The sequence below is a fragment of the Pistacia vera genome, unplaced genomic scaffold, assembly GCF_008641045.1.
Source record: "Pistacia vera cultivar Batoury unplaced genomic scaffold, PisVer_v2 Contig845, whole genome shotgun sequence".
NCBI classification, from domain to species: domain Eukaryota; kingdom Viridiplantae; phylum Streptophyta; class Magnoliopsida; order Sapindales; family Anacardiaceae; genus Pistacia; species Pistacia vera.
The window spans coordinates 278,302-294,506 of record NW_022196718.1 but is presented as its reverse complement, the minus strand read 5'-3'; the positions used below and the strand labels follow the sequence as shown (position 1 = coordinate 294,506).

The following is a 16,205-nucleotide window of genomic DNA, read 5'->3' as shown; positions in this document are numbered from 1 at the left end:
ACCACCATTAGACTCACCCACCCTTCTTCTTCAAAACCCCCAACCTCCCAACCTTCAATTGTTTGTCGATCATCAACCCAAATTTTAAGATTTTCAAGGAATAAAAAAAAATTTAACCCAATTCAGTGTGTTTGTCATCTTTCTCATTACTATATGTTTTGATTGGAATTCTTTTTCCTTGGTCCATTTTTCGGTATTTCTTTTAAAGTAAATAAATAAATAGCTTAGTGTTTGTAATTATTCTAGCGACAAATTTCGAATTTCGATTGAAGGATCGAGAAAAAAAAAAAAAAAAAAAAAAACAAACAAAATAAGGATGAATGAATACCCTACCAGAAAACAGTTGATTACATAGAAAGGGAAAGATTTTGGCATCAGGCTAAACCATATAATACTTCTATATTTCTCGGTCCTCGTGAGTTGAAAATTACATAAATTAGCGAGGATAATGTGACTGATGACATGAAACTTACAAGGGGTTTAACTCATCTGAAATGATTAACAGTAGTCTTTCCACGGTTTAATGAGATGATTAACTGGCCTCAATTTTCAGCACAACACCAAGTCACCAACACCAAAATGCCAGTGAACCTTGAGCAATCATTTCCATATTGGCTAGCACCTCCACTCGTCATCGCATGTTCCACCCCAAATACAAATGACAGGAAAAGAAAAAAAGAGTTCAAGATCGTTAGGACACCGCAGTAGACAACTTTAATTACTATATTTTGGAAACCTCATTGATATTGAATCTAAACAACAATTCCCTAACACCCCCCCTCATTTGTGAAAAAGCAAAACAAAATATCAGCTTCCATTATCTCAAATGTTGAAAAACATATTCAAACAGTATAAACCACCGGAAGGAAAGAGTCTGAAAACACAAGTTTTATTTGCATCATAAAGTCAATGGATCTCTTCTATCGATTGAAACGCAGCCTATAACTTAAATGCCACAATCGATCTTTTATCAAGATATCAATATCATCCCTCAGCTCAAGACTCAATAGACACTTCTTCAGCCAAACTTAAGCCCTTGGAAGTACTTGTGACATATATAATTGCACGTTTTTCATACAGCATAGCAATTTTTTTCTCTAATTTAATGGAATTTATGACGCCCCACGATTGTAAAAATTATACCCACCATTCATTGAAATTGAGTTCAACCACCAAACTCATGACCATGAACAATACAGTTTGCATTGTTATCACACAATCAAACAGTAAACTGAACAACACAAAGCTTGAGACAACCATGCAGACACGAAAGTAGAAATTTTTCATAAACATCTTGGCAGCATCATCACACGTTTTCATTTATGAGAAGAATGCAACTATCTCGACATTGAAGGGGGTGAAAAATAATTTAACAGCAGGCAAAATGCAAAGCCTTCAAAATTATATTAAGCCCGCATTGGTCTTGTTACCAAACGCAGGCAGAACCTCAGGAGACATAATTTCTAACCCGTTATGGTTTTCATTTATGAGAAGAATGCAACTATCCAGACATTGAAGGGGGTGAAAAATAATTTGACGGCAGGCAAAATGCAAAGACTTCAAAATTATATTAAGCCCGCATTGGTCTTGTCACCAAATGCAGGCAGACCCTCAGAGACATAATTTCTAACCCGTTATCGTTTTCATGAAGAGTATAATATCTCATCTCAGACAAATCAAGTTGTAAACCCTAATTTGTCAAAAGTGAAACATCAACTAGATGTAAAAGGGAAGTACAAGGCAGACCCTTAACCAATCTCCACAGTGAAGGACAAGTTTCAGCTTCTCATTACAGAACATGATCCATGAGTGTTGCTCATAGTTTATAACATAACATTCAACTTACAAGCTGTCATCCTACCATAACTATCAGTTATGACAAATACAGAAGACATACAACACCTTTGATGAAAAGACTAAAATCAAAAAAATCATAATACAAAGTTACAATGACGCTTCAACCCATTTTAAAAAGCAAACGGGAACAAATCAATGCAACCTAAGTCTTGGCAAAAGGCAGTTAAAACCATGAACAGGATAAACATTTTTCCCAATCATATCAACAATAGTTACAAATCAGATCACTGGCAGACCAAACTGCTTGCTTTGACAAGACAAAATTTGAGTGAAATACAAACACCCACAAAAATCAATCCTCTATGATAGGAAAATCCACAGATAGAGGATAACAACATTATTTGAGGCCAAAATAATCGTCCAACCCATGTACAAGACAAACCAATCACGAACATAAACAGTCTGGCCAAATTGCCAGTATCTAAAAAAATAAATAAATACATAAAAAAGAAGGTTACAGGTTGATAACCAATAGGGGCTACTATAAACAACATACATGAATACCTTCAATGGAAAGGATCAAACGACTGCTTTAGCAACATAAATCAGAAATTGTAATCGAAAGTGATTAAGAGATGTGACACAACATAACCAGCAAAAGTTTTACAAGAAATTAGAGGACTAAAAAATGAGCAAAAGGTTATGAAAAAATTCCTATTCAACTAAAGTAGTATGAATATGAAGAGCAAACAAATAATTTCATCATTTAATTTTCAAAAAACTTAAAAAGGAACTATTTTGACTGGAGCAGTAATTCGCTGAGGTTTATCCATATGTTTTGTGTAATTATATGTAGATGCATAAGTTACATAAATTCTCTTCCAATTAAGAAAGCTTGATAAAACTCAAGATATAAAGGTATCAACAACTATGAAAAAAATCTAGCAAGTAAAATCAAAAGCAACAACAACTATCAACACACAATTGTGTAATATATGGAAATATATTATCTCAGTACTCATTAGACTATACTGGAACATAGAAAGCCCAAGTAGCAAATAGATCCCGGCATAAGTACAAAGACTAGTCTAACTCAGTCATTTCACAACCATCACTCAGAAATAAACCACATCGTAAATGTGCAGTTCAAGATATCAAGCGAAGTGCCCGTAAAAGCAAAGCTAATACATTCATATAGTCTGCACTACGCAATCACCAGAACCACAAAAAGCATCTGCGCCAACAAGCTGTCATACACCTGAATCAAACACCCATTCACAACTCAATTCATCATTCCACATTATCAACAAAACAAAGTTCATGCAAATTATATCAAATAACCATAACCAACAAATAAAGAAAACACTTAACCTTCTTTGATCGAACAATATGACAATGCACTGTGCAAACAAAGAGAACCACCAAACAAACAGCAACACCTTTTAGAGTACAAACATATCTCAAGGGCACTACAAAAATGATATCACAAAGCAAAGCAACTCCAACAACATGAATTTCACCAAGAAACTCTTCCAAACAAAAACCAAATTGGTTTCATTTTACAAAGAATGTACTTAAAATTTTGGGTTCAAGAAGATAAATAAGAATGTCAGATACCAGTTCCAAGTCATCGACTTTATAGCTTAAGGTCTTATAGCTAACAGAGTTAATAAAAGGATAAGCATATTAGTTTAACCTAGTTATGCATGACTAAAACTTTAGAACAATGTACAATTAAAGGTTTGGGAGCATGTTTGCAAGGTTAATTCTTAAGGACTCAACTTCAACACAATCAATCCCCAAACTCCTGATTGTATTTAAAATGTAAAATTGGCAGGGTTACAGCACAAAGAAAACATTATATGAATAGAATTGCTTAATGATGTGATTTGTGAAGAAACACAACTATCTTAGATAGAAAATAAACATGTTTGGTTACAAATGCGGAAGAGATCACATTCTTGTGCATATTTCAAGATTCTTTTTCTCCATATTGCCCAATAAATTTGTTTACAAGTACTCAACTTACAAGTTAACAAATCAAATGACACTTACAAATCCTTTAAGATATCAATGGTTAAAGATAATTCACTCAACAAGAAATGCAGTATGAAATATTGCTTCAAACAACTATAAATTCATGTAAAAACAGAGCACAATGATTAATCTACGTAACAAGTCCTTTTGAAACATACTGTTTGCAGAATTAAAAATAAAACATGTTAGACTGAAATCTTTCAGCAATAAAAAATAAGTTACAATGAGAATATATAATAAAGGTAAAGCACAGGCCTATAGGTATCTACTGCTACAATTTTGTGACTTCTACTCTTTTGCATTGCTTTGAGATGAAGAAAACTACTACAAAATTAAAAACATTCATATGCAATGTTCCAAATCCAAAACCCATAATTTCATACACCTATCAACTTGCAGATGCGGATTTGGCAATTATGGCCCATTTCAACGAACATGCAACAACGAAAATAAAACTAAATTGAGTAACCAACAATTTGATGTGTAACAACATATGAATGCAATATTTTCTTACCATTCCATCAAATTCAAAATACACACAGGCAAAGAACAAAGAGGGATGGTGAATAACGCATGAAAAAATAACATACAGCTCGGAAACAAATATAACAACAGATAGAAAACTTAATATCATCAAAACACATAATCAATGAACAAAAACAACTTGCTTATCAATATTTTGCCACACGGACAAAAGAGTGGTACCAATTAAATATATAGATAAAACAAATCACAAAGATAGCAAGAAAAAAATCACGACAGAAGCAAAGCCCAAAAAACAATTTAAAAGGCATAAAGTAATTGATCAAGAAACGAACCATCATAAAAGATAATGGAAGCAACAAAGAAGACCTCTAAAACTACAACCAAACACAAATGCAAGAAACACCAAACATTACAACAAAACGTACTAACAAAAATACCAAAAAGAAGGCAAAAAAAAAACACGAGCATGTCAATCAAACAAAAAAGAAATAATAAATAAAGACTACCTCAATAATAAGGAGGAACATTCGGGTACATAGGAACCCTAGGCACGGGGGATGTTCCGGTTGCCTGGTGATGCTGACTAGGATAAGCAGAGGATGCCGATGACAAGTTGTAATGCCCACCTTCAGGATACCCACCAGAAGGCATTCCAACCGAACTTGGTGGCAACCTATACAAGGAAGAACCACCCCCCAATCCACCACTGCCAGCAGCACCACCAAGACCTCCATAACCAGCCGAGCCTGGCCCACCATAACCGCCATACGGCCCACCCAACCCAGCACCATAACCACCAGCACCAACACCTCCCAAAGATGAGGGTACCTGTCCCGGTCCCCCCAAAGACGAGTTCACATGATGACCCAACGGTGGCGCCCCTGAAAACGGGCCATACGACCCATGTCCACCGGGCCCACCATACGACCCGGGCATGGATCCTCCAGCAGGGGGCGGAACCATCCCCATCCCATCGCCATGATTAACATTAACATTCCCGGGCCCGCCAGGCTGAATCCCATCAGGTCCCTTTGCCTTCTTATTATCAGCCAACCTACAATTCAATTGCTTCCCCTCAACCGTCTTTATCGGATCCACAAGCGCAGCTTGCGCCCCTTCCGCCGTCTTATAAACAAACAAAGCAAAACCCTTTGGTTTCCCCGTCTGTTTATCAAACCCTAACGGACCCTCTTCAATCTCTCCATAACAAGCAAAATGTGCGAGCAATTTGTCAGCCGACATGTCGTTTGGTACGTTCCCGACAAATATCTTCCTCAACGACACATCCACGGGATTGTTAGTACTATTCGCTGAATTTCCAGCAACTGCAAGATTCGTAACCGTCACGCGTCCGTCAATTTTCTTGCTGGGCTCCTTAAGAGCGAGCATGGCACCGTCAATGTGTTTGAACGTAATAAAACCATAGCCTTTTGATTTTCCGGTGGCTTTATCGAGGATAACCACAGCTTCCTCAAGCTCGCCGTAGACGGAGAAGATGTTACGGAGGCTTTCGGTTGTAGTATCCCAGCCGAGGCCACGGATGAAGAGCTTGCGTTGAGTGGGATCGGCATCTGCAATAGATCTGACGGCTTCGAGGAGGTCGGGGTGGCGAGTGACGGCGGTGGAAAGAATATCGAGGAGTTGATCATTGGTTAAGCGTTCAACAATCTTGCGAGAATCCTGGGGGTTTAGAATGTTGGCAGAGTCAGGGTCGGCCGATGCGGCGCCGTTTTCATCGAGTTTACGCTTCTTTGTCGGGTCCATGAATTGATTTAAGAGAGAAATTGATAGTAAAACCCTAACCCTAACCCTAGTTTTATGTTGAGTGAGTAAAGGCAAGTCGAAAGGAAGGAAGGAGAGAATGCGAAGTGGAAGAGGATAAAGATAAAGATATTTTTATATGTTAAGACTTGCCTTTTAGGGACGGGTCATGGGTTTAATGGCGATAAGAAGTTCCCATTTTAATAGGCCCAATTGTCTGATTGGCTAGCCTACCCAAATTGAAAGAAAGTGTTTTGACTAAGGCCCATATCTTATTTCCTTTACAAATAAAAAACAATGTTCAACGGAGTTGAGAGCCTCAAATTAGGTTTTTTGGTGTGTATCAGAGTTTTAGGAAAAAAATATATATATATATATTAAATCATATTAACTTAGAGAAAGAGAGTGAATAGTGAATTCGAAGCTTGAAATACATATCTATGTAGGATGATCCTTCGTTATGTAATTAACATACAATTAAAGAGGTTCTATCGAATCAATTGTCATATGAATCGGGTTCTTAACTTTCTATATGTATTATACAGGAAAAATTAATTTTTGAACAATGATTTTTCCTTTATTATGTTATATCACTTTAGATGTTAGAAAATTGGTGTTTCTATACCTTGAGTTAAGGGTGATCAATTTCGGATACCCCTGTATTCTTTGAAGGAACTGGAATTGGAATTGGCCGATCCAATTCTTAAAAACCTAGAACCAAAACCTGAAACATAAGTTCTGATTCTAGTCCCAGGTACCTGGGTTAATTTTAATTACCTTCTACTTTTAAAAAATTATAAATACACCCCTAATAATTTACAAAAATTACAATTCAATCTCAATTTCTAATCGGGTATCCGAACCTCTGTTTCGGTTCCAATTTTGATTCTGGTTCCTAGTTTCAGCATTACAGGAACCGAAATCGGACCCAGAAATTCCCAATTCCAATTTTCTAGAACCGAAACTAGATCCTATGAAGCCAATTCCAATCCTACTCGAAACCGATGGGTGGATACCTATCGATTCCGATTCTAGCATTTACTCATGCTCACACCTACCTTGAGCCTAAGAGCAATCAACAAGAGTGTTATTGAATTTGGTGGGATTAAATCGATTATAATATATTCTAATAGATATTAAAATTGTAGGTGATTTCTTTGGTGTTGAGATAGAAAACATTGAAATGCATGATGCATGCATTTGATGGATTCCTTTATTAAAAGCCACATTACACAAACAAATCTCAAAAACCGAAACACATACATATATATTACAACATCGATCAACAAGAAAAAGCACTTTAGAGATAATATGAAGTGCTTTTTCTTCTAAATACTTCACACTTCTAAATCCTTCTACCTTCATTATCAACTTTCTTTGGGACCCACGTCAACATTAGAACAGAAAACCAGGACACATCAGCTGGGAGAATGAAAGTGCTTTTGCTCCAACTTCCTCAGTGTCAAATTCCACATTTGAGCAACAAAAGAAATAAGCACCTCTCTTCTTCTTCTTCTTCTTCTTCTTCTTCTTCTTCTTTGTTTTCTTTCCAGAGCTTGAAGAATCAACAGCTGGTAGATCATCGATCATGGGTGCAGTGATAAGCGGATCGTTGATCTCAGCAGTTGGAATGGGGACATAGTCGTTGGTCTTTGTAATCTCAGTAGCACTAGCACCCATAGCTTAAATTGCAAGATAATGGGAGAATAGAAGAGGATACATTCATATATATATATAGGAAAGTCAACTGGTTTTGAGGATTAAAGAGTTTTTTTGGATTAAAACTGGGGATAGTGATTAATTACTTGGTGATTAAGAAGTAAATATGTGAATTAGTAGACAATTTTGTAGTTTAAAGTTTGTTTAATATTGCATTGTTTTCATTAATGAAAATGATGAACGTGGCAAACAAGTTAACAACTAAGGTGGAGAATGAGATTCGGAGATTGGGGAGAAATATATATATATAAGAATGAGGATGTCCGAAACCAGTTTACATACACCTCAACTAATCCCTTGAGACCTTAAAACTATTCGGCCGATAAAAACTCTAGTAGTCACCTCTATTAACAGTCATATAGGAACTTGAACTCGATAGACCATGTTAGATCCTCATCTTACTCTTTTACCCTCAAAGAGACTCGAATTTGAAAGACCTGTTAGATCCTCCTTTGAGAAACTATGTTAATCCCCCTCTTTCTCTTTTATCATTAAGAGGACTCGAATTGGGAAATCATATTAGATCCCTTTTGCTCTTTTATCATCAGACCACCTAATGGTGGTTTTTAGAAATAATTTCATCATCTCGTTTGGTTGACATGGTAAAATCGTCTAATGATAGTGATATATGTTATTATTATTTGTTAATTTTTTTTTATTCAGCCCCTGTTACCATAATTTATAAATAATTATTCGTTATCATTTATAGTAATTACTACTATAAGATGTAGTTTTAAAAATAAAAAAATATGTCACTGTTATATTGAATGGTCTTATCATGTCAGCCAAGTAAGGTGGGTGAGATTATTTCATATATTTTTTTCTCATTTCAACAAAGAGAAGTGTGTTGATAAAATTATCTTCCAAATTAATTAAAAAAAAAAAAAATCATTCTGTTTGGGTGCGAAAATATTAGACTTTCAATATATACTTGTATCGGGATATTTTTCATGTTTTTTTATATAAATTATGAGAAAAGTACTTAAAAGTTAAAAGACCATTTTGTCTTTGACAAATTAAAATATGATACTTTCTTAATGGGTTTAGTAGACAAGACATTTCATTTAGTTTTGCTCCTACGTCCTATCCCTCCACAACTTTCATGACTTCACTCTAGCAACTCTAGCGTTGAAGTGACTTGCGCTAGAGTTATTATCATTTTTTTTTTTTTAATTATTCTCCAATTTAGTATTAGAAATTAAATATCAAAATTTTTTTAAGCTAATAAATAAATTAACTAATTATATTTTATTAGCAAAATTAAGAAATAAAATATATTATTTTTAAACAAAAGTAATAAATGTATATAAGAGTTATTTTAATTTCTAAAATAAATAAAAAAATTACTCTAGTGGTAGAGTCAATTGGACTCTTGCACTAGAGTTGACCGATAGCATTAGACTAGAACCAATCCCCTTGTAGTCAGATGGTAGACCATTAGGTTCGGTTTGTCAATAGATTTAGAGATCCATTAGGTGACTTTACTAAATTATTTATTACATTTGTGATTTTACTAGGTTCATTAGGATTGTAAGGTATTGAATAGACCTTGAGGGTTAGGCGGGCTTGTTCAGCTTATAGTAGACCTTGAGGAAAGTGGGGGTCGGAAATCTCAATTATCAAAAAATCTTATCTACTAAGCCAATTGAAAAGATGTCAAATTTCAATTTTATCTTTTAAAAACAGTTTTTTAAATAATTATTTCTATTATTACCAAGTTATTTTTATATGAATGAGATATTTTCTGGAAAATTGTTTTTTAAAAATAGTCTAACACTCTAACCCTCTTTAGTCAATGCATTACTTAAATAGGAAATTTTTTATCCATCCGAAAATTGACAAGAAGTAACATAGCGAGGTTATTTATACTCAAGAAAGTGTTCTTTGGCGGCGCCTTTTTTTTTTTTTTTTTTTTTCAAATTTTAAAATTGGACTTTTACTTTATTTATTTAGATCATTACTTATTTAGCCCTTTGAAACTTTATATCACAAAAACCACCCCAATTGATTTTACATATATAATATACGGTAGAACTTTTCTATTATGATATTTTATATAAGAATAACCTTTATATAGTCATAAAAACTTACAATCCCAACTTAGGCCAGTTATAAATATGAATAAATTTTTTATTATAATAAGTTATAATTTTTCTAGGTCTCGTATTAAAGAACTTGCCTTTACATAGTAATAATTATATACATATTGCAAAAAACATATGTTATTTTACATTAAAGGTTTAAAAGAAAATAAAATATTTATCTAAAGTTATTTGGGACAATGATTTATGATTTAAAGCTGTTACTATATTTTTTATCTTGCGAGTACATAATAAGCCACCAGGGACACCTTTTTGTTAAAGTCAACTTGTTGCTCATTTGGATTATTTATGAAAATATTGGGTGCGTTTGGCTCTCTATTTCTACCCATATTCCCAACCCTATTCCCTAAATATTGTTTGACACATTATTCCAGAAATATTACTATATTTTTTTAATTACTTTTAGACCCACTAAGTTTATTACTTTCATTAAATACCCTGAGAAAAAAGTTTAAAAATTAACAAAAACACCCCCATCAACCCATACTTGCCAGATTCCGGCAACCACCATAGGTGGTAGCCGGAATCTGTACAACGACCTACACCACGACTAGAAATGGCCGGTAGTTCACTGCTTTGGCTGTCGTTGACCGAAAACGACGGCCAAAGATGGGCTTCTTTGGCCTTTTCCGGCCGTCGACGGCCACATTTGGCCGTAGATCTGGTCTTTTCCAGGTAGATCCGTGGTGGATCTGGCCGGAAAAGGCCATAGCGATGCATTACGACACAGATCCGATCGGTCTATGTCGTAACGCAATTTTCCAGCCAGATTTCGGCGGTGGTGGCCGGAATCTGACACTGCGGGTGGTGGGGGTATTTTTCTCATTTTATATGTTGGGGTGTTTAATTAAATTAGCAAACCTATGAGTTTTTTTATAAATTTTTAAATTTTACCTCGTAATACTCCCCTATTCAATTACTCAATAATATTATTCCCAAAATCCTATCCAAAATAATAAACCAAATGCACCCATTAATATCTATTTGATTTTTGTAAAGAAGTTATTGAATCTATCATTCAATTTTATAGTGACTCTTTAATATTCATTTTCGTATTATCCTAATGCTACTAAAACAATGAATTGAATCTTAATACGACTAAAATATGAATTATAAAATAAGAAATTAAAATAATAATTTTTGTAAATATACCTCTATTAAATTATAACCTCTTTATAATAATAAATTTAATTGGTCTCATTGTTGCTATAAAACAGTTTTACTCATGTCGTAATTTTTCTTTTAATTAAAAAATAAATAAATAAGCCGGCCATTCTTGTCGGAAAACGACGACGCTTTGAAGGCTATTCGGTGTGCTCAGCATCTGGCCACTGTCAGCTTTCCTGCTCTCAAACGTGTCCGAGTATTACTCAATAAATAATAAACCCGGTAAACATAAGCGGGTAGAAAAGCCTGTATGTTTGGTAACAAAGAAAACAAGCTTTAACGCTCTATCTGATTCTTGCCCTATCAAATGCCACTCTCTTTGTACTTCTTGTAAGTTCTTCTTTCTGCAACTGCTACTCCTTATTTACATTTCTCTTTCTTCTACTTGAGTTTTAGTAACCTAGCTTCAACTATAATTTGCATATAATGTATCGAGATTATGATTTTCAGTTTAAATCTTATGTAATTGCGTAGTTTAGCAATCTTTATAGACAAATGAACTTGTATATTGAATTCATAGGAGCTACATTTGAATGAATTATGGAAGCTGTAACAAGAAATTTCACTCTTCTTTTTTTTTGTTTTCTAATAATTCTTCAGGAGATTGTCTGGTCTGCAGCCAAATCATGTTCTGAACCCAATTTTATTCCCACCTTCTACTATGGTGGAATTCAATCATTTGCCAAGTACATTTGAAGCAAATTATCGTGAAACCCCGGCGAAGAAAATATCGTGCTCATTTTCTTATTTTAATTCCTTCAGACTTCAACCGGTTGGAGCATTTCGTCTCAATGTTGATGTAGGGGAGATACCTGGTTTTTGCAAATGTCACAAGTCAAAAATTGGAATTGATTCGATAGAGATACAAACTTTTGATGAGGGCCCGTTAGATGCATTTTATGACTCTATTGATAGTGTATATAACGAAGATTATAAGGAAAAGGAAAGAAGAAGAAAGATAGGTTTGGCCAACAAAGGGAATGTACCATGGAACAAAGGCAGAAAACATACTGTTGGTAAGGGCTAATATTAATGGAGAGGTGCACATTAAGCCTTGTTATAGTAAGTTAATTCTGTAATATAATCTTTCTTATTGCACAGAGACTCGTGAGCGAATCAGGCAGAGAACAATTGAAGCTTTGAGAGACCCCAAGGTGAAGTCATGTAAGATTCAGCAGTTCTGCAATTCCTTTATATGTTTTTAATAATGGTGATGTAGTAAGTAAGACTTCATACCATTTGGTAGATTCATAGAGTTTACAAATTTTTTCAACTTCCTTGCTGTTGGTGATCATCAGATTTTTATAAGTCCTGGCAGCCTCTTTTAACTTGTGAAGTGGCTGACAAACAATAGCAAACCCTTTTGGTATTTATTCTTGGCTACACAGTCCTTGTTTTTGTCTTTGTCCAATGGCAGATCCTGAACTCTTGAGGAATGGAGGCAATCATGAATTATTTAATAATAATAACTACAAGTGATTGGACATGTACCAGAAATTTATTTACACAGGAAACTTGATATATTGATAAGAATTTACCCTTACCACAAAACCTTCAGATATTCAGCTTTTATTAGCCATTACCTAGTGTATCTGCCCTTTTTTTTTTACTTCTTTTTATAACACAGATTTTACTATTTTCTCTAATATGTTTCTGTCTCAAATTCCTGATTTATTTTACTTTAACAACTTTCAGGTCAGGAGAAAGATGGCTGAACATCCCCATTCTCATAGGTAAAACTGTTTCTGCTATAATTCTTTTATCTGTCTCTTCGCAAATGTGAATGTTTTGTGTCAGAAGTTCAGAGTTACACTGTATGCAGGCAGTTTGTTAAGTACTTAACCTTAAGTTGGGATAGGCTTTGCTCATGCATGACCTGAATTCATGAATAAATAAATCATCAAATTTTGTAAACCAAACATTAGTTATAAATTTAAGGGTTTAGTATGTTTTTGTGTTTTATATATGTTAAAACTTGCCTCTGGTTAAGCTGGATTTTCTGTTTGTGTTATTTTATGATAGAAATTGGGAACTTCACAGAGGTATGTCTGCAAGCTATTTTAAGGGAATGAATAATGAAATATCAGTGGTTGCTAAGTTCATATGCTGAGCATGTTGGTCAAGATGGAAAACCTAGAGCTGGCAAATTTAAATTCTGGGGAATACTTCTCCCTATTACATGGAACTATAAACATCTTCCTTGTTGTGCATTGTAGGAATATTTTTGCATGTTATCATGGAACTTCAAACATCTTCCTGACTGTGAAATGCTTGTTTTACGCATTCCACAGAAACTGTTGTTAACCCATGTTAGCATGCACGTTAAGCTCACATTTTCACCTTCTAATAAGACTCATTGGTTTATGAGGTTCTTTATTTATTTATTTATTTTTTTTTGGTTTTTGTTTTGTTTTTTGTTTTTTCTAACCTTTAGCATGTATAATTGATTCGCTAAAAGAACACCAATGTGCAACACGATTTTCTTAGCTTCAAAGATTTAGAATTCAAAATCAATTCTCTTGCAGTGATGAGAGCAAAGCAAGAATAGGGTCTGCATTAAGACATTCTTGGGCAAAGCGTTTAAGATGGAAAAGATTGGGGGAAGAGTTCATTCTGTCATGGTCAGAAAACATAGCTAAAGCAGCTAAGGATGGATGGAGTGACCAACAAGAACTAGATTGGAATAGCTATGATAAGATAAAACAAGAAATGGCTGTCCAACAGCTCCAGCGGGCTGCAGATAAGGCTAAGGCGAAGGAGATGGCTAAGATAAATGCAGTTAAAGCAGCTGTGGCAAGAGCAGAGAAAGCTGCTCTGGCAAAAGCAGAGAAGATGGCAAGGATTGCCAAAAAGAGAAAAGAGCGTGAGGAGAAGGCAAAACGAAGAAGGGAAATAAAGAGTAAGGCAAGAAGAAAATCAGAAAAAAGTGGAGAGTTATCAGTTCCCCAAGAGTTGAAACTTAAGCAGAGATTAACAAAGGTAAAATCCCATGAGATAACATGAATTCAAATCCTATACCTTGCAGGAATTTTTTCAATCATCAATGCCAAGTTCTATGTATAACATATCTATGGTGAAAGTGGCTGGATAAGTTGTATAATGCTATATTCTGTTTTGTTGTTAGATTCACAAAAAGAAATCCATAACTGGTCTGGTTGCTACACAAGGAGACATGGTGCGTATGCATATCCAAGCTTTGGAGAAGTTGGATATAAACCTAATAAAGAAAGAAAAACAGCAGAGAGAAGTTTCACTTGCAGACCAGATCCAAGCTGCCAAAAACAAAAGAGCCCAGTCCATGGCCAAGGATGTTCTGGCAGGCTTATCCACTATTCACGGTTCAGTGTGAGATCTGAAAACTGAACTTAGTAAATGTTTGCATCAAAGTAAACGACCTTGGAGGGGAAATATTAGTTGGTGAAAATTCTTTTCTAACTTCTGTCAGTTCCTGCTTATAGTTATTGCTTGTGCAGCAGCACTCCTTTTCTCATGGTTGAAAAGTGATAGCAGTAGATCTACTCTAGGTAGTTTTGTAGTGCAATCTTCCTATGTAATCTAGAACAAGCAAAAATATTTAACAGCTTATCATTAACATCAATAATATCTTGTATTTATTTTAATAAGCTTGCATACAGCATTACAAGAAGCTCGGTAGAATTTGGTGTATGATCACCAAGACTGATACAGCACAACCCTTATTTAGAACATTATAAAACAACATTGATTATGGAGATGGCAACACCATAAACTAGTTTCTGTAGGCCGTAGCTTTATTTCTCACCCCGTAGCTTCCATCTTAGTTAATGCTGTGGAAAAAAGAAAACCAATGTTAAGCTGGGTTATCAGGTTTCTAAGTTTTGTATGTAAATATTCAAATAGTAAAACTCACTTTGCACAGTTTGTGTACTTAGAGATGGGAATGTTCAATGGAACCCCACATTTTCCAGGAAGAGATGAAGCTGCATCTTGTTTGATCTCTGGATGCTTAGCAGCAGCTGACTTCACACACTCACAAGCTTCTTGTCTATCTGTAGTTGTTGGAGTGATTGCCTTGATATTCCTCACTCCATCACAGCATGCAGTTGAAAGATCTCCCTTGGCTTCCAAGTAAGGCATGCAAGGCGCCAAAGATGCTGCAACTTGGCCACATTGGACGGCTTCTCCAGGCTTCACCATGAAGTACACCATGGCTACAGCCAACACTAACATCACAATACTCTTCATCTTTACTAGAGGACTCTTTGAGCTTGTGTTTTAATGAGCTTCTGTTCTGCCTTGGTTATGAACAATAGCAGAGGATAAAGGGGTATATATATAGCATGTTGGGGATCAAAAGAGGTGGAATCTGGATGTCAGGGGAAAACGGAAACAGTTACAGCGTTTTGGCGGCTTCTCTGCTTGGCTTGGCTACCCTCAAAATAGTAAATAAATAGGATAAGGTTTTGGGTGACATTTCCTTCTTCACTTTATGTTGGTTCCTGCTGAGCTTCTGCGAATTCGTAAGCTTTTTACATCTTTTTCTGTTCTCATTGAAGAGAAACGTGTCTTTCTGCCGGCTGAAACCAACTTGGGCATGCAGTTATGTTTACTGCTACTTGAAATGATCTTGAGACTGATATTCAAGAATCATCAAAGTGAAACTTGATATAATTAAGAGACCCTCTAAAGCTTCCTTTGATTGCTGAAATAATGGATCATTTGGAGCAAATTAAAAACATCCAAGTGATTCATCTACATCTACTTAATAGATGCTGGATAGTTCATTGGCATTTTCCAGCCAAAAGATCACTCGAGGATAAATATTAAATAGAAGCATTTTTTTCATCTACTTAGAAGGAAACAGCTCACTTCCATTTATGTAGTTTCTTTTTAACAGATAATGATTCTCAAGTAGGTTTAAACATTTCACACTGGACTTAATTGAATAGATTTGGTGGGTGTATTGATCTCTTTAATGGATTTTTGGATTTTATATATTAAAATCCTCTTTATTGTAAAATGAAGTATAGTAATTTAATCATGTATAAATTCTATTAATTGTTCTTCATTAACTTGGATATTAAGTTTAAGTGAAGTTAATTAGAAAACGATCATATCGATTGATTTATTAAATTAAGCATTGAGTTTTATTAAAAT

At 34.9% G+C, this 16,205-nt stretch overlaps 3 protein-coding genes across 4 annotated transcripts; 1 reads left to right on the top strand and 2 right to left on the bottom strand.

The window, feature by feature from the left end:
- Positions 1-323: 323 nt before the first annotated feature.
- Positions 324-6,204, bottom strand: LOC116118463 (UBP1-associated protein 2C). 2 transcript variants are annotated; one of them, XM_031404455.1, is made up of 2 exons: positions 4,827-6,204; positions 324-622 (listed from the first exon to the last, which is right to left on the bottom strand). In XM_031404455.1, exon 1 carries the CDS (start codon positions 6,082-6,084, stop codon positions 4,828-4,830), a length of 1,257 nt encoding a protein of 418 aa, XP_031260315.1. In that variant the 5' UTR covers positions 6,085-6,204; the 3' UTR covers positions 324-622; position 4,827. The 2 variants fall into 2 exon arrangements, with proteins under 2 accessions (XP_031260315.1, XP_031260314.1); XM_031404454.1 differs by having other exon boundaries at positions 324-3,055; positions 4,827-6,203.
- A 5,106-nt stretch (positions 6,205-11,310) lies between these two features.
- LOC116118461 (stress response protein NST1) lies at positions 11,311-14,657 on the top strand. The gene is made up of 6 exons (XM_031404453.1): positions 11,311-11,399; positions 11,670-12,085; positions 12,171-12,223; positions 12,765-12,802; positions 13,595-14,048; positions 14,194-14,657. Exons 1-6 carry the CDS (start codon positions 11,377-11,379, stop codon positions 14,416-14,418), a joined length of 1,209 nt encoding a protein of 402 aa, XP_031260313.1. The 5' UTR covers positions 11,311-11,376; the 3' UTR covers positions 14,419-14,657.
- Positions 14,658-14,954: 297 nt separating this feature from the next.
- On the bottom strand, positions 14,955-15,293 carry LOC116118452 (non-specific lipid-transfer protein A-like). Its single transcript, XM_031404444.1, has one exon. It carries the CDS (start codon positions 15,291-15,293, stop codon positions 14,955-14,957), a length of 339 nt encoding a protein of 112 aa, XP_031260304.1.
- Between the last annotated feature and the right edge of the window lie 912 nt (positions 15,294-16,205).